The sequence below is a fragment of the Tachyglossus aculeatus genome, chromosome 10 (genome assembly GCF_015852505.1).
Source record: "Tachyglossus aculeatus isolate mTacAcu1 chromosome 10, mTacAcu1.pri, whole genome shotgun sequence".
NCBI classification, from domain to species: Eukaryota; Metazoa; Chordata; class Mammalia; order Monotremata; family Tachyglossidae; genus Tachyglossus; species Tachyglossus aculeatus.
In genome coordinates, this window is record NC_052075.1 from 38,409,988 (window position 1) to 38,437,545 (window position 27,558).

Sequence of the window (27,558 nt, forward strand, 5' to 3'; positions counted from 1 at the left end):
TTCAAAATCTGTGACCTTTCAATCGGGCTGTACTTAGCAACTTCCGTCTCCTGATCTTTCATTTGGAATTCCGGGATGATTTTGTTTTAAGCAAATGTACGACGTGATCATGTAAACCAAAATTTTGTGAACCTGGTTGGTAACGGCAATGCCCTCGTTAGAGCCGATCATTATATATGCATATATATAATGGGGCCCAGAATGGAGCTACCTCAGCCCAGGACACGTGCCCCAATTGTGCACCGTGAGACACTGAGGAGCACACTGGGTTTATCTGGTATTGTGAAGTGCACATTCAGACTCTGATGTATACAATTTTATGTTATACTTGATACTACAAAACAATCCAAACGTGGTCAGATCATCATTTTTACGTAGTGAAAATTGAGGCCTTACTGCCATGGAGTGTATAAGAAACTGTTCGTAGTGACGTATTTGAAGCAATAAATGGCTTGATTCAATTTCTAAATGAACCCGAGTGTTTGATCACCATGAAATGCTGTTGTTTTACAGAAATATTTGACTGTTGAATATTTTCTTTCCTTTCGTGGAGAAAGGCAGGAGAAGAGTCGGTCATCCAAAAATAGTCTTTTAAAAAAACCCTTCACGTCGATCTTGGGTGGTCACCGCCTTGGGTTTTTTCATTGATATTTTTGTTTGGGGATTTTTGGACTTGGGTTCTGGAAAGTGCAACCATAACGTAAGCTCAGTGAAATTGAGCTCGTTTGGCTTCAGGCCAGGATGGTAATGTGGGCATGCGAATACAATATTTGATTTTTTTGGACCATAATTGACTGTAATACTCCCGATTGTTCATATACTGCGATGCTGTATTTTAAATGCACTGGAACCTTCGAAGGTAGATTTGAGAGAAATAAAATCCTCAAAATAATGTGGGAGGTTTTCTTTAGAAGCTTTAATAACTGCATTGTTCACACTTTTATTGGTTTGGTGATTTATTTAAATTTTATAGAATAATTAAAACATCCGTTCTGTAATATAGCATATCAAGGCGTGAGCAATTTCTTCTCTATCAAGAATGTTTAACACGGGGGACCAAAACAGAGATCCAACTCACTGAGTAGGATGCAGCAAACAAATTACCTCTCTCTGCTTGTAATTGTAATTAAGTTGGGGAAATCTACTTTCAAAGTTATTTTCCTTGAAAATGCAAACTGGCACAGTTAACTAGACATAATAGGATACATCATTTGAAATTTGAAAATGTGAAATAGAGGAGTACATTATAATTGTAAACCATTCATTTTTCTCTTGGCACCAGTTGTGTTTCCTCGCAACCTGCTTTTTGAAGTTTGGGTTCTGGAGATTATAGATTTTCCACATTTAGAGGGATAACGATTGTTCTTAATGGCCAATTAATACTCATTTGTCGTGACACCCCGAAGAGTCCTGACGTCCCAAATAGGGGAATGGAGAAGAACTGAATTTAAATAAGGGCTTCGAGTCACATTCTCGGAGACCCAGTGCGTAGTTGATGAAGAATGTGAAAAACGTTTTAATTAGAGGTTGTTACGGGGAAGCTGAGATGAGAGGATAGCTTTGAATTCGCTAGCGGTTGGGTCCGCTGTTCATTTGTTGCCCGTCTTTATGGCTTTATGGGTGGAGTTACAGTCCCAGAGAGTTTTCCAGGGTCCCCAGATGAATTTCTAGGCCAGTGATCCTTTCCTGCCACCTTATGGAAATGTGGCCCTGGGGAGACATTTTTGAAATAGCCGAGAAGCCAATGTCCATCCACGTTTTGTGGCCCTACTGGCCATGGAGAATTGGAGACTGACCTTTCTGTGGGCCTTCTGCTCAGTCTGAAGTTTGATTCTCCGCTGTAGCTTTACTCCCTCGACCTTGCAAAGGGTACGCTGGTCTCCAAGAGCTTCTTTTCAACTTCAGGGACTTAAGGGCACCGACAATGTCGCCCGCTTAACTGTTGTGTGCAAAGACAGACCTTTCACAGTTTTATGTGGCAGGGGAAAAATATCTTTTGTCGTGAGCAAGGCTGCCATGGGGCAGGTTGCTCTGCTCTCAGGCTCCCTGTCAGGCCACCAGTCCTTGTTGACTGGAAAGCGTTTCCTGTGTATTCTTGGGAACAGCCGGAGCACAGTCGGGACCCAGCAGCCTCTGGAATGATGCTCTCACTGTCCAGGGCCTTGGAGTGATGGAGCATGGCTGTGAATTCTGTATATATATATATATATATATATATAGATAGATAGATAGATAGATAGATATAGATATATAGATATAGATATATAGATATAGATATATACACATACATATATATACACACACATATACATATATATGTATATAGATATAGATATACACACACACCTATATATATATATATATATAGGTGTGTGTATCTATATATGTATATATATACATATATATACATATAGATATACACACCTATATATATATAAGAGAACGTTTACACGTCTAGAAAAGCTCAGTTCCTTCAGTGAAGTAAACATTTTGTCCTCAGTATGTCAGTCAGCCAATCATACTTGTTGAGCGCTTTCTGCGTGCGGAGCGCTATCCTTAGCATATGGGAAAACACAGTATAAAACACACATTTCCTGCCCACAGTGAGCTTACAGTCATATTGCCTCGCTGATCGGATAGAAACGTAGCAGCACTCCAAATGGTATTCTGAAGCCTTGTCAAAGTAAACATTCCCTTCATTTACAACCAGAGACTAATTTAGGCAGTCGGATAAACCACCTCAGACTGCTAATGATGGTAGTTGAATAAACAGCGGCCCAGTAGAACACTTAAATTAATTTGTTAATAATAGTTCGTGGGGGACTAAAAGCTGCCTCCTTTAATTTTTAAAGCAAGCAGTGGATTTAATGGATTCACTTGGCTTCCGAAATGATGTGTTGGCAGGCCCAGAGCAAGTGTAGATAACCTCTCCCTCAGGGACAAGGCTGCATATTACATATTGGAAAGCTATCCATGCTTGGGTTGCATTATCCACTGATGGGTGTATTATGTGGGGGAGGGTCTCAATTCCGTAGAGTGTGTTTGATATAGCAGCTTGATGATATTTTATATAGCACCATACAATGGTGAAGGGTAAAGACAAGTCGATTAATTTGTGCTTCACCACATCTACACTTCACCTATTGCAGTACAACGATTCCAAGCAATCAAAAGGCAGCACTGATTTGCCCAGAAGAAAATTAGCCTGTGGATTCATTAACACAGTCAAGTGTGCGGGCAGAGAATATGGGACAGCGACTGTGTCCATCCTGATACACTTGTATCTACCCCAGTGCTTTAGACAGAGTAAATGCTGAATGAATATCATAAAAAAAAACCTGGGCAAGGCAGACTCTGTAAGGCAGTAGGCCACCATAATGAGAGGGGGAACTGAAAGCCCCTGGAGGGCAGAGGTTGTCTCATTATTATTATTATTGTATTTTTTAGAGGGCTTACTGTATGTGTCAAGTACTGTACTAAGCCCTGGGATAGATTCAAGTTGATCAGGTTGGACATGGTTCCTGTCCCACTGGGGGCTGACAGTCTAAGTAGGAGGGAGTAGGATTTAATCTCCATTTTACAGTTGAGGAAACAGGTGCAACAGAGTCAGTCCATCGTTTTTGAGTGCTTACTATGTGCAGAGCACTGTACTAAGCATTTGGAAGAATACAAGACAACCCTGCCCACAATGAGCTTAAAGTGAGTTGTTCAAGATCACACAGCAAGAAATTGACAGTACTAGAACCCAGGTCCTCTGCCTCCCAATCAATCAATCCTACTCTATGCAGAGTTGCTAAACATGTTCTCCTTTTACTTTTTGCCCGAAAGTCCCCAGCTCTGCAAAATCCTTTGAAGTTTGACCTCACCTTTAAAGTTCAGTCTTCCCACATCGCTGTTTGGTTAGCCTCCTCCCATTTCCCATCCAACCAAAGTATAATATGACAGTGTCTTTTGAGTCAGATAGGACTGCTCAGTATCAGTCAATTGTATTTGTTGAGCATTTACTGTGCTCAGAACACTGTACTAAGCACATGCAATATCCTTTAATTTTCTAATTCTTTTCTTTGGTAACGTTTCCTGGAGAAGGTAATATATTAATTTGGAAAAATATTATTTGTATAATCATAATAGCATGGTTTTGTATTGCACTTTATTCCCTTGAAGTGACTTCTATCATTTTTGCCCTCAACAACCCTTTGAGGTAACTAGAAAGTCAAGTGGTATTATTCCCATTTTGCAGATGAAACTGAAGGTCAGGGATGTTAAGTGACTTGCCCTAGGTCACCCAGCAGGCTGGTGGTAATGATAATTTTGATATTTGTTAAGTGCTTATATGTGCCAAGCACTGTTCTAAGCGCTGGGGTTGATATAAGGTAATCAAGTTGTCCCATGTGGGGCTCACAGTCTTAATCCCCATTTTACAGATGAGGTAACTGAGACCAGAAAAGTGTAGTGACTCATCCAAAGTCACACAGCTGACAAGCGGCGGAGTCAGGATTAGAACCCACAACCCTTGGCTCTTTCCACTAAGCCACATAGAGCTCGTTCTCAAACCCTGGTTCTCTGGCTTCCAGACATACTTCTCCTACACCACGCTGCCTCTGCAATTTGATAGAGATTTATAACAAACTGTTAACTATTCAGAGAACAGTCATCAATCTATGGCTGTCCAGTTGAAGTTTTCATTTTTTTAATGGTATTTGTAAGGTGTTTACTATGTGCCAGGCACTCTACTAAGCGCTGAGGTAGATACAAGATAACTGAGTTGAACACAATCCCTACCCTGCATAAAGCTGTCTTAATCCCCATTTTGAGATGAGGTAACTGAAGCAAAGAGAAATTTAGTGACCTACCCAAGGTCACACGGCAGACAAGTTTTGGAGCCAGAACTAGAACCCAGGTCCTTATGATTCCCAGGCTAGTGATCTGTCCACTAGGCCATGCAGTTGTTAGTAATTGATCATCATCAATCGTATTTATTGAGCGCTTACTGTGTGCAGAGCACTGTACTAAGCACTTGGGAAGTACAAATTGGCAACATATAGAGACAGTCCCTACCCAACAGTGGGCTCACAGTCTAAAAGGGGGAGACAAAACCAAACATACTACAAAATAGAATAGATATGTACAAGTAAAATAAATAAATAAAGAAATTCTTTCCATGTTCTTTGGGGGTGGGAGGGAATTTCTCTTCTCTTGAGCTCTTCCTGCGGAAAGAGACAGGAGGTGAAAATCAAATCATTCAACTTCTCGCTCCTCGCTAAAGGCTCTGATAATAGCTGTTCAGGAAGATGAGGTGGAAATGGGAAGTTTAGTTTCCCTGTGGATCTTGTTCATCCTTGGTAACCCTGTCCACCCCTCATTACTGTGGCTGGCCTAGAGTTACTCTGCCTTGGGGAAAAGATGCGGGGTAGACCTGTGGATTCCTGAAAATTCCAGTTATCATTGTTTCAGAACAAGGTCATTAACTAATCAAAAGCATTTCCAAGTGCGCGACACTCAAAACCAGCGGGACTAATTCAGTGTCCAAGATCCCATTTTTCCCGGGCGTTTTCCAAACACTAGAGGGACCCTCGCTGCTGATCTAATGAAAAATACAGCACATTGTCACACCAATGCGGAGCTAGTCGTATTCATTTATTGAGCGCTTACTGTGTGCACAGCACTGTACTGAGCGCTTGGGAAGTACAAGTAGCTAGTAGCATGATTTAGGTCAAATATGGTGTGAACAGTGGAAATAGGAGTAGCTGTTTCTAAATGGGAATGAAGAAAACGTCTTTTTTTCCTTGACAAAGCTCTCTAGCGTGCAATTTTGTTTAACACACTACTTCAACCCAGCCCGCACACTTCAGTCCTCTAATAATAATAATGATGGCATTTATTAAGCGCTTACTATGTGCAAAGCACTGTTCTAAGCGCTGGATGCCAACCTACCTCCCTGTACCTGGATCTCATCCATCTCAACGCTGACCTCTCATCCATGTCCTGCCTCTGGCCTGGAACTCCAACTCCCTCCATATCGAACAGAGAATTATTTTCCCTCACTTCAAAGCCTTATTGAAGGCACATCTCCAAGGGGTCTTCCCCGACTAAACCATCATTTCCTTTCCTTCAACTCCCTTCTGTGTCACTCTGACTTGCTCCCTTTATTCATCCCCTCTACCATCATCATCATCATCATCAATCGTATTTATTGAGCGCTTACTGTGTGCAGAGCACTGTACTAAGTGCTTGGGAAGTACAAGTCTGTAATTTACTTATTTATATTAATGTCTGTCTTCCACTCTAGACTCTAAGCTCATTGTGGGCAGGGAATGTGTCTGTTATATTTTACTCTCCCAAGCGCTTAGTACAGTGCCCTGCACACAGTAAGCACCCCATTATACAATTAACTGACTACACCTCTTAAAATATTTCAAAACACATTGAAATCCCTCGTGCATATTTCAGAAGAGTGGATGCATGAAGATCTTGATGCTGACCTTGTGAACCTTTTACGAGCAATTTGATAAGAAAAACATACGCGAGACTGAAAGGTCAAATGGAAATAAAATCAAACACTCTCTATTCCATAGAAAATGTCATTGATCAAAGGGATATAAGGGCCATGTCATTATTGGGGCAGATTAATAATGATCTACCCATGGCTGCATTCGGCTTCAACGGTGGAAAAGGAGTGCTCGGACAGTGCTTGGCAGACTGATTTTTGGTTACCTTCCTGGACATGCATTTTCATGATTAGAGATGGATTATTTAATATCCTTCCAGTTACTCATTATTGATTGCTCATCAATCATTTATTGAGTGCTTAGCGTGTGCAGAGCACTGTACTAAGGGCTTGGGAGAGCACAACACAACAATATTTCGGACACACTCCTTGTCCACAGAAAGTTTACAGTCATGCTCATGCACAAATATGAATTACAGTTTTTTGTGGTACTTAAGCACTCATTATGTACCAGCTATTGTACTAAGCAATGGGGTAGATACAAGCAAATCAGGTTGGACACAATCCATGTCCCACATTGGGGTCACAGCTTTAATCCCCATTTACAGATGAGGTAACTAAGGCTCAGAGAAATTGAGTAACTTGCCCAAGCTCACACAGCAGACAAGTGGCAGAGCCATTTATCGTTGCTTATTACTATTCTTTTCCTTACTAAATTGCAATGGCTTAACTAGCAAAGTATTCTAGTAGCTGCTGCATAAAGTGTTAAAGTATACCAAGGGAATTGACCCGACTCTAAGGAAGGAAACAGCTGAATTGGGTTGGTTGGCGAGTTGACACGAAAGTACAGTGCTAATGCTGCTTTCGTCTGACACTTTTGGGTCCAAAACTCCACCGTTGCAGCTGTGGACTCTGCCACCTCTATTGTCCGTCAATGCCCTGAAGAAGGGCATTGATGCCCCTTTTGTGCCAGCCCAAATGGCTTGGTGTGCCAAAAGTCCATCGTTCACCTTTCTCCCTGCCTCACCCAGTGTTAAATCAGTTCCTCTGTGCACTCTGCTAGGCATTATATTAGCCTATGTGGGCACACAGATGCTTGGATCAAATTGATCCAGGTAAAGCTTGAGGCAGGAAACATAATGAAACAAGGGAAAAGAGAAACATTCTAAGGCCAGTCTACTCACCAGATTGGTTTTTAGAGATGCCTGAAGTAGAGGCTAATGGGTCGCCGAAAACCAGGAAAAATATGGTTTGTGAGAAGCCTGAGCTGCTCCGGTGACCGTTTTCATTTTTTTTGCAATGAATTTCATGTATTTACAAAATTCATGATTCTTTCTTATAAACAGAAAAACAGGCGACCAAGAGGTGGAGAGATGTGAAATGAGTTTAATTTAAAAATGTGTTTAACTGGGAAATTAAAAACATTTCTTCTGAATTCAAGACTCCTTTATTACAGTTTTCAGTCTGGGTAGGAAACAGTTCATAAACAGATAATGAAATTTCTAATTGAGTTACCCCGGTATAATTTGATTGTGTGTCATATAGGAAATAGGGGCACTGTATTCCATGAATTGGTTCACGGAAATGTAGACAGACATTCTGGCAGTATGCCAGGATGAGAAAATGATTTTTCATGGCCTCAAGACAGGGAAAAAACCACCTCTCCTGGGTCAATTTCTCGACACCACCTGTGTGCCCAAGGAAAAATGCATAGCGGCTGAGGTCACGCCTCGCATTTGAGAGACTGCAAAGGCAGCGACTGATAGGATGAAGTTGCTCCAAGATGTATTTATTTTGGGAAATGGTACAATTACCCATCCAGGATGTGATTAAAATTCCAATGAAGATGACACTGCTGCAAGCTGTAACCACTAATCCAATTTCAGGGGCTTCCCATGTGTTTAGGAGCAAGCACAGTAATCTTGTCCTGGAGGGTAATATTCAGATATTCCTCCAGCTGATCAAAGTCTTGCTAAAATGTATTTGGCCAAGTTGTTTTTTGGTGATGTATTTTCCAGGGGTCAAAGCGAAGCAATGGACAGAATAAAGCAGAAAAACCTCTACAAATACACCCACCAGGTATGAAGACATTGGTACTGCTTTGTTTTGTCTCTTTGTAACAGACACTTGCACCAATTGCAAGTGCAATTACACCAGTTAATAATAATAATAATGGCATTTATTAAGCACTTACTATGTGCAAGCACTGTTCTAAGCGCTGGGGAGGTTATAAGGTGATCAGGTTGTCCCATGGGAGGGGCTCACATTCTTAATCCCCATTTTACAGATGAGGTAACTGAGGCCCAGAGAAGTGAAGTAACTTGCCCAAAGTCACACAGCTGACAATTGGCGGAGTAGGGATTTGAACCCATGACCTCTGACTCCAAAGCCTGTGCTCTTTCCACTGAGCCACGCTACTTCTCCTATCGAGAATTCTATTGATGAATTGGTGAATTCTTGTCCTTATATTTGTATTCACCAATTGAGGTATAGTGACGATATCTTCCTTTTTTCCCCCCAGTTGATTGAAGACCATGGAGTAGCAGCTTGGCCTAGCGGAAAGAGTCTAGGACTGGATGTCCTGGGTTCTAATTCTACCTCCCCCACTTGCCAGCCATGTGGCTTTCATTTGACTTCTCTGTGCTTCAATTTCCTCATCCCTAAAATGGGGATTAGCCCTTAGACTTTGAGTCTGTTATGGGAAAAGGATCTGTGGTCTGTTAGGAGCCCGTTACTGAGTTCAGGGCTTAGCACATAATAAGGACTTAAAAAATACTGTTATAATAATTACTACTATTGTGCCACACTTCCTTTGGTTGGTCAATCGATTGCTGTCAAATCATTTCTAATTCATAGCAACTCCCTGGACCCACTTTCTCCACAGCATCCTCCTATCTTTGCCTCATTCTGGCATGTGTATCCATAGAGCCTTCTTGATAAAAATATGGAAATGGTTTATCGTTGCCTTCTTCTGCTATTGCTCCCTACCCTCTTCCAAACCCAAAAGATAGCTAGGAAATTCCCTAAGAATTTCACGAAAAATCTAGATTGGCTCTTATTCTTATCCCCACTTTACAGATGAGGTAACTGAGGCTCATCCCAGTTCATAAATGCCTTATCCCATCCACAGAGCAAGTTGCAGGAAGGATAGGGCTGAAATCCTGTGGTCCTTTACTCGCAAACATTCCGATTATTCTGCTTTCACCTCTGATGATAAGCATGGGCCCTTTAACAAAATCCCAAAGCCAGGACTATAATTACATACTGCATCAACGAGACTGCTCAGCTTGAGATTTCCTAGAGCTATTTGTCTTAGTATTTGAAGAAATGGGTTTTATTTCGTCTGAGTCACACCAATCATGACCTATTGCCCTTGGGAGAAACTACGCTTTTTAGTATTTGGAAACATCCTGACCTGTTTACTTCTTTGCTCTGTGATCATGGGCAAGTGAAATGGGAATTCAGTACCTGTTCTTCTTCACCCTTAGACTATGAGCCCACTGTGGGACGGAGACTGTGCCTGACCTGATTTTCATGAAATTACACCACTACATTTAGCACAGTACTTGGCATAAGTTAAGGTTCTTTAAAAAAAATGACACAGCTCACCAACTGGAGTCAGCTTCTATCTCTCTGTCTCGTGGTTTCCACTCAAAGACTATTTGTTTATGTCATGCCTTGGATAGCACTCCTGAATGTTGCCAAGAGGGTTAGCAAGTGGGACAATCTGGATCAGCCTTCCGATGCCTTTTTGAGGGAAGGGATTTTTGCCTTTCAGTTCACAATTAGCATTGCTCCTTTGGCTGTTTCCAATCAGGCGGGGCAGCTGAGTGTTTGTAGCTCCACCCCCTGAAGACTTCAGACTTTTATTTAGATGGTGACTGTGGTCCAACTGAGTTCAGATGAGAGAGAGGGAGAGAGAGAGTGAGAAAGAAAGAAAGAGAGGAAAAGAGAGAGAGATTTTTGTGTGTATGTATGAGAGAGCGAGTGAGTTTGTGTGAAACTGTGTGAGAGAGCCGTAAGCAGGGATAAGATGAGCTGAACTGGAGTTAGGAGAGTGGGCGGTTCCGAGTGGTTTTAATCAGCAGCCCGTTAGAGGATCATGGAAAACTTTTCTGGCTCCCAGGATAAGTAAGTAAATAGAACTTCAAACTTCTCTCAGATCTGAATGCAACAACCCAAGAGTCAAGCCGTCCGGAATAGCAGTCAGATTCCAACAGAGTGTACATTTGGGAGAAACAAAAGGCGTATGCGTAAATACTTACAGGGAAATGGCCATTTAAAGCAGAATGAAGGAAGGCAGCAGTTAAAAGGGCAGGAGAGTTGCAACAGCTTTAAACAGGAAAAAAAAAAAAGAGGAACTGTTCGGGGAATCTGGACAGCGTCCAGCTGCGAAACCAGCGTTTTTGGATTTTACCTATTGTTTTGGAAGGGGTTGGGGACAGTTTCTTGTGATTTCTGTTTCTCTGCTGTGTGAGTTGAAGGATATCATGAAAGGAGGTATGGACGGAAGTGAAAGTCTGGCACCCTAGAGAGGTCCCTGGTGATGAATTCCAAACACTCTTCTGGTGACAACTTTGTTTTGACCCTGTCAGGACGGTCTCTGCTGTCCTTCACAGGGGTTCAGCCTATCCCCCGCCACTGACCTATCTTTCTTTGTCAGGAGGAGCTGGAAAGTTCAGGAAGAGGAATGGGAGCAAACCTGAGCGAGCCATGGAGAAAGTGGACGGATTTGGAGCTTTTGTGCTGACCCAAAAGTCCTGAGCCACGATGAAGTTTGCAGTCATGTGGTCCAGGGACAAGTAAAGGTGAACTGGTCATGATTCGTCGCCAGATTTTCCTCTGTTGCCGATGTGTTTTCCCCCGGCCTTTCTTTCTGGGGATAGTGGTAGCCGTCTGTCTCTTCTACCAGATGCTGACCCTCATAGGGTCAAGGAGATTTATGTCTGCTGGGAAGGGACTTTCACCAAACAAGCTGATCGAGGCATCCCAGGGGAGAGTCAAAGACACGTTTTCAAGAGCCACAGTTTGCTTCTTTCCCTCTGGTGATCCACAAGCAATCGAAAAGGTAAGGCAGCTCATCTGAATTGAACTGAGATCAGTTCTCCAGTCTTTGTGTTTACCTAAAATTCAACTTTCATGTGATCAGAGAGACCAAGATGGTAAACCAGCCAGTGAGAGACTGAACTTCGGTTTGAAGTTTGAGAACTCAGGTCAACATGAGTGATTACCTCAACAGTCTCGCTGCCAGGAAAGTCCTATGTTTTGATTGAGACAGAGAGAGATTTCTCTACTTCTAAAAACTTGAATTCATTGTAGTTGACTCTGAAGCATGTCTTTTTTCTGTTTTGGTTTGGTAGCCTCCAGTAAGGGAATCAGCAGACGTAGGTTTTAGTCACATAAATCAAAGAACAGAAAGAGTTGGCACACAGGACTCAGTCAGCTTCTTAATCAACATTGTCTCTCGGCTCCAGACAGTGCTTATTAGCACCTCCAACTGTCCAGCACTTTAAGATGATCTGACTTATTTTTGAAATGGATTACATTTTTAAGAAGAAAAGACTTGCACACTTTTAGATCCCCTTGCTTATATTTAGTTTGTGATGCTTTGTGTAAGCATATATTTACAACATTTGTTGCAATAGCATGGATCAGCTGATAATGTAAACGTGAAAGAAAAATAGATGTTGCTTTTTTATTCCTTTCTATTAACTTTTCCAATCTTGTCAAACAAGAAAGAACACGGTGGCTATTTTTACCCAGGAAACTGTAACTAGGGGTTTATAATTGCAGTAGATTTAGTTAGATTTCACACTGGCTAGGAATTTGAGATGAGATTTCAATTTGAATTATTGTTGAGCCAGAATTCTGTGCACCAATAAAAGCATTTCCATAAGAATTCCACAATTTTGAGGTGCCAGCACTGGCAGAAAGTACTTTTATGTAAACAATATTAGCCCATCAGCAAGAAGCATTTAGAACCTCTTTCCATGACAGTTTTGGTTATCAATCTAAAAAGTGTGAGAGGATTGTCTCAAATGAGAAGCAGCATGGCTTAGTGGATAGGACACGGTCCTGGGAGTTAGAAAGACCTGGGTTCTAATCCATCTCCACCACATTTCTGCTGTGTGACCTTGGACAAGTCACTTAACTTGTCTTGCCCTCAATTACCTCATCTGTAAAATGGGGATTGAGTGTGAGCCGCAAGTGGGACAGGGACTGTGTCCAACCTGATTAATTTGTATCTACCCCAGTGCCAAGAACAGTGCTTGGCACATAGTAAATGCAAAACAAGTACCATAACTATTATTATCTGTAAAATAATGTTAATGTGGGAAAATAAATATTAGGTGTGGCTGCAAAAGTGTCATTGAGACCTCTAAGTGCAAGTTTGAATCCAGTTTAAGGTCCTGTTTCAGGGTTTTTACTTACGCTTTTCCATGGTATATATTTGAATCTTCTCCTCAATGCCGGTAAATCAAACATTCATTCATTCAATTGTATTTATTGAGCGCTTACTGTGTGCAGAGCACTGTACTAAGCGCTTGGGAAGTACAGGTTGACACCATATAGAGACGGTCCCTACCCAACAGTGAGCTCACAGACTAGAAGGGGGAGACAGAGAACAGAACAAAACATATTAACAGAATAAAATAAATAGAATAAATATGTACAAATAAAATAGAGTAATAAATGCGTACAAACACATACATATATACAGGTGCTGTGGGGAAGGGAAGGAGGCAAGGCGGGGGGGATGGAGAGGGGGAGGAGGGGGAATACAGAACATTTGGGGGTATTTTGTGGTGCTCCATGAACTGTAACTTTTTGAATCCAGTTGAATTTTCATTTACTCCTACACTAACGTAAATAATGTTACTTTCTATTTTCAGTGCTTTAAAATGCTGAAGCTAGAAAAAGCAATTCCTTTAGAAAAATACTTTTCTTCCAATACAGATAGTAATGCATTTTTGTTTTAAAAGCTTCGGCTCCAAAGGGTGTAGATTTGGTGCTGAGTCTTGGGCCTCCTACATTCAAAGGGAAAGTTTCTCACAAATTCAGCTGTTTCTCATTTTCTAATTGTTTATTACCTCTAAGCCTTCATATATTACTGGGTTGTCAGTATGAATTCCTACACACTTCCACTTCAATGGAAAATTACCCTTCACTGAAGGGAACACCTGAAATATTGGTCATTTTTCTAGATATTTCTTTGTTGTACCCTCCCAAGCACTTAGTACAGTGCTCTGCACATAGTAAGTGCTCAAGAAATACCATTGATTCACTCCTAGAAACTCTTTTTAGAGAGGTGCTTCTACTTTCTCAATGGTGAATCATTTTAGGCCACAGTCAAACTTCAGAAATCAGAAGTGCAGTTAGTGAAGAGAAGCAAAAATGCATCATATTGTTCCATGTTTTGTTTACTGCTTGGGCCTGAAGTCAATTTTCATGATTAAATAAATGTTTATCCAGCATGCAGGGAGGTGAGGTGGTTCGTATCAAGCTAGTCAAAAAACGGTCTGGGGTATTGCATCTTTGTATCAGTCTATCTAAGATATTTACTGAGCGCTTACTCTGTGTAGAGCACTGTAGTAAGTAGGTGCATAGAAGAGTTTAATAGCATAAGTAGACACAACTGCTGATCTCAAATAGTTTATGGTCTAGCAGGGGAAGGCAGGCAGGCACTAAAGCCAATTACAGGTAGAACCAGAAATAAGGACATATGAAGAAGGGCTGTAGGTGTGTACATCTAAATAGGTTCAACCAAAGAACAGACCAACTTGCAAATGTGTATTTTCAAACAGACCAGAAAGAAGAAAAGCAGTGACCAAAACTCTTATTGAAGCGATTTTTAAAAGCGAATTTCTGAGTGTTTTCCTTCACTTTTCCAGTGAGCAAAGCCAAACTGCTATCAGCTCATTTCCTTTAAGGCTGAAGAACTAAGAGCCACAGATAAATCACTGGATCTTTACATATATTCCCCCTTCTAGACTGTGAGCCCATTGTTGGGTAGGGACCATCTCTATATGCTGCCGACCTGTACTTCCCAAGTGCTTAGTACAGTGCTCTGCACACAGTAAGTACTCAAATATGATTGAATAAATGAATATAAGGTGACAATAATATTTCTGACCAGATACTTAGTGGCCCTGCTAGCAGCTTCAGATGATTGGTTGCCCTGAGGCAGGGAAAAATTCACCTCCCTCTTCCGTTTTGCCAAATTCGTTCAGTCATATTTTTTAAGCACTTACTGGGTGCAGAGCACTGTTCTAAGAGCTTATGTCCTGGCTCTGCCACTTGTCAGCTGTGTAACCTCGGGCAAGCCTCTTAACTTCTCTGTGCCTCAGTTACCTCATCTGTAAAATGGAGATTAAGACTGTGAGCCCCACTTGGGACAACCTGATCACCTTGTGTCCCCTGCAGCACTTAGAACAGTGCTTCACACATAGTAAGCGCTTAACAGATACCATCATTTATTATTATATCACTCTGCCACATAACCAGCTCAGGTATCCTAGAGTAATGGGCAGGGAATGTGACTGCTTATGTTGCACTCTCCCAAGTGCAGGTACAGTTCTGTGCACACAGTAAGCGCTTAATAAATATAATTGGCTGACTAACTTATTCTCTTGTACTCTTCCAAGTGCTTAGAACAGAGGTCAGCACGTAAGTGCTCAATAAATACAATTGACGATCTCACAAAAGTCTGATAGAGGTCCGAATCTTGAGTCTTTCCCAGCAGGGGATCTCCTGACCCTCCTCACCTTGTTTCAGCCCATTGCATTTCCCTCCTAGGTCTCTGATATATGTGCTGCTGCTGACAAAGCCCACCATGGGGTCCCCCCTCTGACTGGCCCCCTGAGATGAATGTCTCTCCTGCTCGCCTTCTGAAGTCGGGCCCCATCTGATCCCACCTCAATACGTAGTCCCTCATTTCTGTGGATTGCATTTTGTAAGAATAATAATGGTATTTAAGTGCTTACTATGTACCAGACACTGTACTAAGCCATGGGGCAGATAGAAGCAAATCGGGTTGGACACAGTCCCTGTCCCACCTAGGGCTCACAGTCTCAATCCCCGTTTTACATATGAGGAAACTGAGCCACAGTGAAGTGACTTGCCCAAGGTCACAGAATTATTCGGTATGTGCCCCTTACCCTCCAACAACGGGTTGCCTGTTGTAGGTGCTCGGCACAGTGATCTGCACACGAGTGCTCAATAAATGCTCTTCATGATAAGGGTTTATGGCAGAGCAGTTATTTTTTCCTTAAGGCGGATTTTGAAAGGAACACCCAGATAGTTTCAAAGCATGTTTTTAGCTGTCTATACTTATTTTTTTTTTAAGCTCTATCCTTGAGCCAAGAAGAGGGGTCTTAGTTTGTAGTATGTCTTCCTGAGAGGGAAAAGGAATCAAATCACCTCAAAACCCTCTATATGAAAGATGAATTAGCCTTGGAGGGAGAAACCACTATATTTGCAGAAGGTTGTGGGTTTTTTTTTAATCACTTTTACTATGCAGACAAGTGAGCCCCCCCTTCTAGACTGTGAGCCTGTTGTTGGGTAGGAATTGTCTCCATTGCCGAATTGTACTTTCCAGGTACTTAGTACAGTGCTCTGCACTCACTAAGCGCTCACTAAATGACAATGAATGAAGTGTTAATAGGTTGCTATCAAGATTTATATTTTACATTTAGTCTGGTCTAGCCCCTGGTCTAGTTTAGGGTCTATCTCGTGTTGTTGTGATCATAGTAGGAGAGACTTTACTGGGCCAATTACCCTCTACAAGTGGGCTCCAGCTCAACATGTAGGACTGTTTTTGGTAGAGATCGAAATCGTCTTGCATTAACTGCAGTGTTGCTAATTAGAAAGGACTTTCACTGGTTTAGGTCAAACTTCTGACAGTTTTTCCAGTATTTCTTTCCAAACCGTTTCCCTGAGCATGTGTATCTTGGCTGAGGTTAGGCTTTTTTTTTCCAATTTCCCCCTAAGTCTCCCTTACAGTCTTCATGTATTGGCTGATCTAGACAATGTAAAGTTCTAGAATGGTTTCAATTTATCACATTAACAGCATGTCTACCCTGATCTAGAGTCCCTCTGACAATCTGCACGCTTTTATGCTATCGAATTGATTCCTGGGAGCTTCAAGAGCGCATTAAACTATGTGTGAACATACATTCAGAAAGAACAACTTCTTGTGAAGGTCAACTCCCTGGAGCTGATTCCTCTCTAGCCTGAATAAAAGCAGAGCAAATTCATGTTTGGGAACCTACGAGTTTTATTCAGTGCACCTGGGGCTCAGTAAGGAATCAGGTATTTATCGATTAGAAACCTGTGTAGGCTAGAGCACTGAACTGGGTGGGGTTTTTTGTTTTTCATGGTATTAAGTCCTTACTGTGGGTCAAGCACTGTTCTATGCACCGGGGTAGAAACAAATGAATTAGTCCAGATACAGTCCCTTTCCCACATGGGGCTCATATGATTCCCTATTTTGCAGTTTAGGAAACTGAGGCAAGGAGAAGTTAAGTGTCTTGCCCAAGGGCACACAGCGGACCAGAGGTGAAATTGGGATTAGAATTCAGGTCTTCTGGCCCCCAGTCCCATGCTTTATCCCCTAGTTCATGGGTGTTTGAGGTACATGTAAAAGAATCAACATGGTCTCCACTCTCAGGAACATTCTGTCTATCAGACCACCTTTTTCATCTGGGATATGATGTACTCTTTCATATCTAAAACTGTGCTTCTCCCATTCCCTCCCCCCAGCTTAGTATTTCTCTTTTCTAGAAGCAGCAACTCCCAGAGTTTAGAACAGTGCTTTGCACAAAGTTAGTGCTTAACAAACGCCATCATTATTATTATCACTTTTATCTTTCTACACCTTTTCACCTTGCCAGTGGCTGTCTCCATCTCCATGTGTACATCCCTGTTTCATATTTTTCCATCCTTCTCTGCCATTCTGGCTGTGGGCAAGCTCTAAGCCAGCCCATTTCCCCTTTTATATTAACAAGAGGTGGGGTAATTAGAACCTAACCCTCATGTCTGGGCCACATACACACACCCCAGCCCACATTCCCAGATCTGGTTGAACAGCCCAAAGTTAGCTGTGACTTCCCTAATCTTAGGATACAGGGACCACTCTGAGAGATGCCTATTTCTGATAGCTGTATCCCGGGCCAATTCTTTCTTTGATCTTCAATCAGTCATATTTATTGAACACTTAGTGTGTACAGAGCGCTGTACTAAGGGCTTGGGAAGGTACAGCATAACAGTAGGTAGGCACGTTCCTTGTCCACAGCGAGCTTACAGTTTAGAGGGGAAAATGGGCATCAATATAAATACGTTATGGGTATATCTTGTTTCCAACTGGTCACTGTTCTCCCATACCATTGCAGATTTTGCTTTATTGTGTCCAAAGAGTTTCCACTGCATCCTGCACCATTGCAACTCAGCAAAAGGCAATTGTTTGGTAAAATGCTGTCATCTGTTCTTCTCTCATGGCCCACCCAACAAAAGTGTGATGTGGCAAGCAGTGTTTTGTAGTTTTTGTATTTACATCAGCAGACAAGATACATCACTGAGTGGCCCCCCCAAAAGGAGAAGAGATGCCCCAGAATGAATTTGCGCATCTCTCAATAACCTCATACCTCATTTTTTAACCAATTAGCAGTGTCTTCACTAAGTATGAAGACTGGAAATTGAAACCTCCAAACATCTTGAAATAAGCAAACATTTATCTGAAACTGAGGAGAACATATCAAAATTAGGTCTTAAATTCTTCTTCCAATTAAATAAAATAATGAGAACTGCAACAGGCTCTTCCCTCGAAGAAACAGTTTCATTTCCACATAACATTGCACTGGATTTTTTCATAGGCTACATAGAGGCATGCCAGCAGATTTTCTAAAATTAAACATCAACAGGCAACTCAAAGGGGTCAGCTTTTAATTTTGAGGGAGGGGACCAAAGTGACGTATGGATTTTGGGGTAGGGGGTTGGGGGAAGCAGGCAGGTTACGAAGCACTAACAGGTCAGAAAGACTCGATTTGGGGTTATGTGGCTGCACTGGAATACTTTTGGCTCTCTTCAGTGAGGCCTAGTTGAAAGAGCACAGGCCTAGAGTGAAGAGACTTGGATTCTAATCATGGCTCCGTCACCTGCCTGCTGGGTGACCTTGGGCAACAACAACAATAATAATAATAATAATAATAGTGATGCTTGTTAAGGCTTACTATGTGCCTGGCCCTGTACTAAGCGCTGGGGTGAATATAAGCAAATCGTGTTGGACATGGTCCCCGTCCCACATGGGGCTCACGGTCTTAATCCCCATTTTACGCACAAAGAAACTAAGGCACAGAAAAGTGAAGTGACTTGCCCAAAGTCACACAACAAACAAGTGGTGGAGTCAGGATTAGAACCCAGTTCCTCTGACTCCAGGGCCTGCGTTCCTTCTACTAGGCCATGCTGCTTCTCCCAACTTCTCTGTGCCTCAGTTTCTGCATGTTTAAAATGGGGATTGAATATTGGTTTTCCCTCCCTCTTAGACTGTCAGATGGAGACAGCGTCTGATGTAATTATCTTGTATTTATGCCGGTACTTAGCACTGTGCTTGACACATACATAGTAAGGGTTATAATACCAAAATTATTATTATTATTATTATTATTATCTCAGTTCTTGCCAGACTTCCAAGAAGAGTGAGGCATGGAATCCCTCTATTTTCCATATTTTTGTCGATTTTTGGTCAGCATTTTTTTAATGTGGAATATTGAAAACTGGACATGGTACCCCCACTGAATTTTGAGAAAATTGCATTAAGATTGAGTACTGACAATCAGCTCTGGATCAACTATGACTCCAAGATCTTTTTCTAAAGCAGCTGGGCTTAAGAAGGAAGGGGATAGGCTACCCATTCTCTTTTGGGATGTTTATTTTGGCCCTCATTTTAACCCCTATCCTGGTATCATTGAACCATCTCCTCCATTTATTTATACTCCCACAGTAACAGCATATTCTGCCAGGGGTTTGTCCACTGTTTACTTGCAAGTTAATTTTTGAAAGATCAAATTTAACTCCAAAGTATGATTGGCTGAAATACAATTGACATATAGGCAGGAACGTGATTTCATGAATTTAGGATAAAGATGTTCCTAGTCCATGGTTTGTGTCCCAATATGGAGTTGCCCAGGTTTTTCTGCATTTACTTAGCCTACAGTTCAACAATTTCAATCGAAAACTCCTGTGGAAAATCTGGCTCATGTAGTACTAATGTACTTAAAAACCCTTCAGCAAAAATGAAACAGGAAATTACCTTTTCTGTAGTAGGGCAGGAAGGATCTGACCTTAAATGAAAAACAAAGCGATCCCCAGAAAGAACGCCTTCATACACTGCAGAGCCAATCCAGAAGCAGAAATGACATTAGAATGGATTCTTTCCCCACCTTTTTCCCTCTTCAAACTCTCCTGGATTGGAGCAGAAAGCTCAGCAAGTGGCAGGATGAAGCCGGTGAAAAATTCTCAACAATAATAGTAATAATTATGGTATTTGTTAAGCACTTACTATGTGTCAAGCACTGCTCTAAGCGCTGAGGTAGGTACAAGGTAATCAGGTTGCACACAGTCCATGTCCCACAGAGGGCTCATGATCTTAATCCCCATTTTACAGATGAGGTAACTGAGGCACAGAGAAGTTAAGTGACTTGTCCCAGGTCACACAGGAGGCAGGTGATGGAGCTGGGATTAGAACCCAGGTCCTTCTGACTCCCAATCCCTGCTCTATCCAGTAGGCCATGCTGGGTGCCTGCCCCCCTTGCTGTTTTCCCAATAGTCTAGAAGTTCTCTGGACTTCTGGCTCTCTTCCACATACTGCATGGAAGTGGTGGGGTGGAGAGGTTGGGGGGAGCATCCAAACCCTATAGACTGGAAGATCATATGGGCAGAGAACACTTCTACCAACTCTTGTTATATTGTACTTTTCCAAGTCCTTAGTACAGAGTTCTGCACTCAAAAAAATTGATTATAGGGTTCTTTATAAAGGAGGAATTGGTATAGGGCTATACAAAGTAAATGCTCAATACAGTGGTCTGAACACAGAATGCACTCAATCAATTCTTGGAAGATAATCATAGGAAAAGCTACTTAATTAGGAATGGCAATCAATGGTATTTGAGTACTTACTATGTGCAGAGCCCTGAACTAAATGCTGGGGAGAGTACAGAAGAGTTAGACATGATCCATGTGCACAGGGAGCTTACACACTAGAGACAGGCACTGAAATGAATACAGGTAGGAGAATTGGCAGAGTGTAAGTGTATATGTAGAAGTTCTGAGAAGCTGCGGGTGGCGTGACTATCGGGTGCTTAAAGGGTACAGGCTCAAGTGAGGCAGTAAGGAAAATGAGGGTTTAGTCAGGGACAATCTGATGGAGGAAATGTGATTTTTTAGGATGGCTTTGAAGGTCAGCTAAAGGAATAATAATTGTGGAATCTATGTATTGAGTTTCCATTGGTGGTTCTGACTGTGGGGTATGAATATAGGGGTATTTGATGGTGGAGGGCTAGGGAAGGGGATGTGCTTTTTAAGGAATGAGTCCACATATTAATTAGTCATCTCACTCTTTAAATCTTCCCCTTGGCCCAAGCAACAGCATAAAAATGATTGTGGTTTTAGGTACTTTACAACGTGCCAAGATTTATACTATGCCCTGGGGTAAATGCTAGACTGTGAGCCCGTTGTGAGCAGGGATTGCCTCTATTTGTTGCTGAATTGCACTTCCCAAGTGCTTAGTATGGTGCTCTGTGCTCAATAAATACTACTGAATGAATAACCACACTGGACATAGTCCCTGTCCCACTGGGGCTCCCAGTTTAAGTAGGAGGGATTGAAAGAAGCTGACATCAAACGGGAGAGGAAACACACTGATGAGCTGAACTGATTTGCAAGCGGAAGGATGCTTTGTTGTCATCCAATACTATTTAGGATCTGGCATAGGCAAGGCACCATTGTTATACCAAGGCGATACACCCAGAAAATCAAACAAATGCAGTTCTTGTTCTTCCTAACTTCATTCCAAAATCAGCCCATTCAACTTAAATAAAAAATGACCAACTTGTTTTCACTGGGGCTTTTGGTAGAAAGACTTTTGCAAAATACTATAAATGCTGAAATTACCTATTGATTTTCCTGTGGAAAATCTCTTCTATATAATTAGGCTCTTACAACATCAAGTGAACTGTTGTGAGGATTGAGTACATCCATGGAATATATATATAACAAAATAGTTAAATATATTATGCATATATGTACACACACATATATAGTGTGTATGTATAATATATTTAAATTACGGTATTATACTATTGACCTTGAACAAGTCACTTGCCTTCCATGTTTTTAGTTTCCTCATCTGTAAAATGGGGGAAAAGTATCTGTTCTCTCTTCTCCCTTACATTGTGAGCCCTTTGTGGGTCAAAAATTGATCTGTTTGTATTGCATCTACTCCAGCACTTACAACAGTCAGAGACATGTAATAACAAATACCACATATTTTTGTGCTCTTAGATTGTGTCTCACCTCTCTTAGATTGTTTCAAATTTTGGATTAAATGAATTTTGCTAAAACTGATTCTGAAGCTGAAAAGGATTTTTCCCTACTACTATTTTTGAGTTCAGTTTTAATGTAAATGAAGCTCCTTGTTTCCAGTAAACTCCTAAAATATCTAAACAGATTTTTCACATGTATTTATGTGCATTCTTTTACCAATTTTCAGCCCAGAGTGAATTTTATGATTGAGGATTTATAGAATCAACACTGGCAAAGCCTTAGTCTTAGCAACAGAGCTGATACTGCTAAAATACTGGCAATTCTGATGGGTAAAAGGAGCAGTGTGTCCAGTGTTGCAACGATGCATTTCGTTTACACCAATGGAAAAAACACAGAAGCCATATTTAGAAAGCCACAGCATCTTTTTTTGGCGATAGCTAGCACTTCTCAATTTAGTAAAAAAATTCTAAAGGCTTCAGCAAAAAAAAGGGCTAACACTTGGAAACAAGAAAAAGGAGAAACTGCTCTTGTTGGCAGTTGATAGATGCTCAGGTCTTCCCTAAGAAATTATGAAAACTCTTGTTGGCAGTTGATAGATGCTCAGGTCTTCCCTAAGAAATTATGAAAACTATGAAAGGCTAATAAATTACCCTTGGATTTCTAGACTGGTATTTTCAGGTGAAGTACAATTTTATGGATACTTTATGGACCTGGGATGAAATAATAAATAAAAGTCTGGTTTAAGAGTCCCACTCAATGGTAAAAATGGATCAATCAATCAGTGGTATTTCTTGACTTCTTATTGTGTGTGGAACATTGTACTAAGTGCTTAGGAAAGTACAATACAATAGAGTTAGCCGACACATACCCTGGCCACAATGAATTTACATCATCATCATCATCAGTCATATTTATTGAGCGCTTACTGTGTGCAGAGCACTGTACTAAGCGCTTGGTAAGTACAAGTTGGCAACATATAGAGACAGTCCCTACCCAACAGTTTTACAGTACAGAGGATAGATGGAGGAAAGAGAAGGAGTCATGGTAAGAGAAGCAGATGGAGGAGATTTGGGGGGGAAGGAGGGAGGGACAGAAGGGTCATCTCCTCATCCTCCTTTTGTCCCCCCAACCCCCCTATTAATAATAATAATAATTATGGTATTAAGCACTTACTATGTGCCAAGCACTGTTCTAAGCACTGAGGTAGATACAAGGTAATCAGGTTGTCCCACGTGGGGCTTACAGTCTTAATCCCCATTTTACAGATGAGGTAACTGAGGCACAGAGAAGTTAAGTGGCTTGCCCAAGTTAACAAAGACAAATGGTGGAGCCGGGATTAGAACCCACGTCGTCTGACACCCAAGCCCGCGCTCTTTCCACTAAGCCATGCTGCTTCTCAATTCCTCCTGACCCTTCTTCCACTCCTCTGAGGAACTGTCAGCATGTGGGCTAACTGAAATAAACTTCAGGCACATGTTTCATTTTCATCAGTAATTACTGAGCGTCTAACTGTATTCTAGTACTTTTGAACTTTTTTTACACTCTCCTTAGCATCCTTATGTGTATGGATATGCATTCATTCAACTGTATTTGAGCACTTCTGTGTGCAGAGCACTGTACTAAGCACTTGGGAAGTACGAATCGGCAACATAAAGTGACGGTCCCTACCCAACAAGGGGCTCATTCCTTTATCGTGAAGAAGCAGTGTTGCCCAGTGGAAAGAGCACGGGCCTCGGGGTCAGGACTGGGTTCTAATCCTGGCTCCACCACTTGCCTGGTGTGTGACCTTGACTGAGCGAGTCACTTCTCTTTGTTTCAGTTTCCTCACCTAAGGATTCAATACTGTTCTTCTTCCCCGTTAAACTCAGCTCCATGTAAGACAGGGACTGTGTCTGAGCTGATTACGTTTACCCCAGTGCTTGGCACACAACGACCACTTAACAAATGCTACAGTAGTTCTTGTTGTTATTACTACTACTAATAATAATAATACTACTAATAATAATAATGGCATTTATTAAGTGCTTACTATGTACAAGGCGCTGGGGGGATACAAAGTGATCAGGTTGTCCCACGGGGGGCTCACAGTCAATCCCCATTTTACAGATGAGGTAACTGAGGCACAGAGAAGCTAAGTGACTTGCCCAAAGTCACATAGCTGACAGTTGGCGGAGCTGGGATTTGAACCCATGACCACTGCAGGGGCAGTGTAGCCCTTCTTTTTGCAATGGCATTTGTTAATCGCCTACTTTGTGCCAGGCACTGAACTGAGCACTGAGGTAGATACAAATGAATCAAGCTATAAACAGTCCATGTCCCACACGGAGCTCCCAGTCTTAATCTCCATTTTGCAGATGAGTTAACTGAGGCCCAGATAAGTGACTTGCCCAAGGTCACACAGCAGGTAAGGTGGTGGAGCAGGGATCAGAACCCAGGTTCTACCTCCCAAGCCCATGCTCTATCCACTAGACCGCACTACATCTATTCACCCAAGAAAGCCCATTGTCCACTTATCTCTATTAGCAGTACTGTTGTCTGCTTTCTTTTTGACCTTTCTGATAAATAATTTTGTTTGTCTCCGCTGACAATGCAAGCTCCTTGTGGGCAAGGAACATGTCATGTCTTTATTTTGCACTTCCCAAGTGCCTAGTACAGTGCACCACACCAAGTGGGTGCTCAATAAATTCTGCCTCTCCTTCTCCTCCTCCTCCGCCTCCTCCTCCTATTCATTGATTCAATCGTATTTATTGAGCACTTATTGTATGCAGAGCACTGTACTAAGTGCTTGGAAAGTACAATTCGGCAACAGAGGCAATCCCTACCCAATGTGGGAATAGCACTAGAAGGAGAGGACTTCATCCTGCCCTCAAGGAACTTGCTGGAGTTCCTGATACCCCACCAACATTGATGTTGTGTTCATAGAGTAGATTTTTTTTTTTTTTTGCAGGGGGGTGAGAAGGGAGAGGACAGAGTTAAAGGTTCAAGCAGGCCTCTGGAATCCTGTGCCTGTTGTGAGTAAAGCCAAGAAGGAGCTCAAATGCTTGATATAATGAAATTTGAATGCTTGAAAAATTTGAAGGTTGAACTGGGTGCCAGGAGCATAATTCTTGAGAAAAACACTCGCATTTTTCCGAAGGTAGCAAATTATAAACATGCCAACTTTGAAAAGGCATTTTCAGCCTTTGGATGACAGAGCCAACAATAATAATCACAGTAGTATCTGTTAAGTGCTTACTCTGGGTTAAGCACTGGGGTACATTCAAGATAATCAGCTGGACATAGGCCCCGTCCCACGAGGCTCATCGTCTCTGGGGGAGGGGAGAGCGGGTATTGAACCTGCATTTTAAGGAAGGTGAAACTGAGGCACAGAAAAATTGAGTGACTTGCCTTAGGTCACACAGCCGTTAACTGGCCGAGTCAGGATTAGAACCCAGATCCTCCAACTCCCAGACCCATGCTTTTTCCACTAGGCCTTGCTGCTTTTGGACTAAACAGCAATTTCCCCTGGGTGAATGTCATGTGGCTAAACTGAGATCCAGGCACAAATTCCAATAAGAAATGTTTATTTGGGGAATTTCACCTTCAAATCAATCAATCAATCGTATTGAGCGCTTACTGTGTGCAGAGCACTGTACTAAGCGCTTGGGATGTACAAGTTTAAAGAACTTTCCCTTCAATTTGCCTTTTACAAGATGTGACTGACACTCCATTTAGAGGTCCCATCACCAGACTGGTTCAGTGTTATTACTGAGGACTTCTTGTAGTGATGATGATAATAATAATAGTGGTATTTAAGTGCTTTCTATGAGCCAGGCACTGTACTAAGCACTGTGGTAGATAAATGATAATCAGATTGTACACTGTCCCTGTCCTCGCTGGTCTCCTAGCACCCATATGCAGTTTCATTATTTATGCGCATTGTCAATTCTTCCACTAGATTATTAGCTCCTGGAAGGCAAGGTTTGTGTACCAACTGTATTGCAATGTAATCTCCCAACCACTTAGAACAATGACCTGTAAATGTCATTGATTGACTGAAAGCCTCAGCAAACTATACTTCAAAGTGAACTGGTTTTGTCGTTCACAACAGTTCTATGAGTCAAAAAATGTCTCACTGTGAGAAATGTAAAACTGTAAGACGGCTCAGCAGCAAGGGGACTTCTAATGTTGGCAAAAAGGATTTGCCTTACCGTACTCTTGTAGGTCAAGAATACAGTTTGATCTCATTCTTTAGTAACAATCACATGGCAGTCACACTCCTGATTTGGGGACAGCTGAAAAATGGCACAGGATGATAAAACTGGGGCTGAGTTTCTTATAAATGAGGAAGGATGCTATGCTTGCTTATATTATTCTTGCCTTAGGGTGCCTTAAGGGGGACTTCCTGTATATATGTGTATATGTTTGTACATATTTATTACTCGATTTATTTATTTATTTATTTATTTTTGCATATCTATTCTATTTATTTTTTGTTAGTATGTTTGGTTTTTTTTCTCTGTCTCCCCCTTCTAGAATGTGAGCCCACTGTTGGGTAGGGACTGTCTCTATATGTTGCCAACTTGTACTTCCCAAGCACTTAGTACAGTGCTCTGCACACAGTAAGCGCTCAATAAATACGATCGACTGACTTCAGATTTGATTTTCCAAATATGTCCAAATTGATCCTGCCCTTCATTCATTCATTCAATCATATTTATTGAGCACTTACTGTGTGCATAGCACTGTACTAAACGCTTAGAAAGTACAATTCGGTAACAGATACAATCCCTACCCAACAGGCTCACAGTCTATAAGCAGGGAGACCGGAATCAGCAGCATTTGACCAGATCTATTTCCAGATGACTGAGGAGCTGCAGAGCTATGAATTTTGAATTTTAGAGGTTTCCAAAAGCTTATCTTTAAAAAGCAATGTGATTGGCTGCTTCTCAAGATTTTGAAGGCCAGGATAGATTTGGAAGATGAGAAGTTGGATGAAAATTAAGGAAACATTCTGAAAAATATTTCTGATTGGGATTGGGGTGATCAAAACCTAATGGAAGTATTTTTTTTTTCCAGAGTAAAGTCGAAACTTAATAGACATATTTTCTCCAGAGAAAGGCAGAGTCTTGAGCATTCAGAGCTGGATTTTGTCTGCAAGGCAAGCACGTGGCAGTTAAGTTTTGTCAGTGCTTTAAGGAACCCATCAATTATTGAAATCATCTGTACAAAGTAGCTTGAAACTGCAACCCAGAAAATCCTTTTTCATTTTGTTTTTCAGACCTCATTTCTGCAAATGGTTATAGGTAGTGATTAGCTGTTATAAATGCTGTTTTGCCATGTTGTCTTAACGTTTGCCAAAGGAACTAATCTGTCTTACTGCTCCATTTGTTCCCTTGAGTTTATTTCCACAGTTTTCTGCGAAATGAAAAAGATCAAATATTACCCCTCACCCAAATCTTCACCATGGTCTTTAAGGGGAGTGACAGCAACCTGCCATACTGTGGTAGACTTCTTCAAAGTCCCAACGTGTCCAAAAGGGAAACCATGTTTTTGGTTACATGGATTGATCATTTCCATGTTAACATGTGTTG

At 41.6% G+C, this 27,558-nt stretch overlaps 1 protein-coding gene across 1 annotated transcript in view; it reads left to right on the forward strand.

Moving 5' to 3' along the window:
• Positions 1-10,416: 10,416 nt before the first annotated feature.
• The window catches only part of CPED1 (cadherin like and PC-esterase domain containing 1), a 207,242-nt gene continuing 190,100 nt past the window's right edge, over positions 10,417-27,558 (forward strand). Inside the window, exons 1-2 of the mRNA XM_038753259.1 lie at positions 10,417-10,579; positions 11,112-11,516. Of these exons, the coding sequence (XP_038609187.1) occupies positions 11,268-11,516 (249 nt within the window). The 5' untranslated portion in view covers positions 10,417-10,579; positions 11,112-11,267. The remainder of the gene's footprint in view (positions 10,580-11,111; positions 11,517-27,558) is intronic.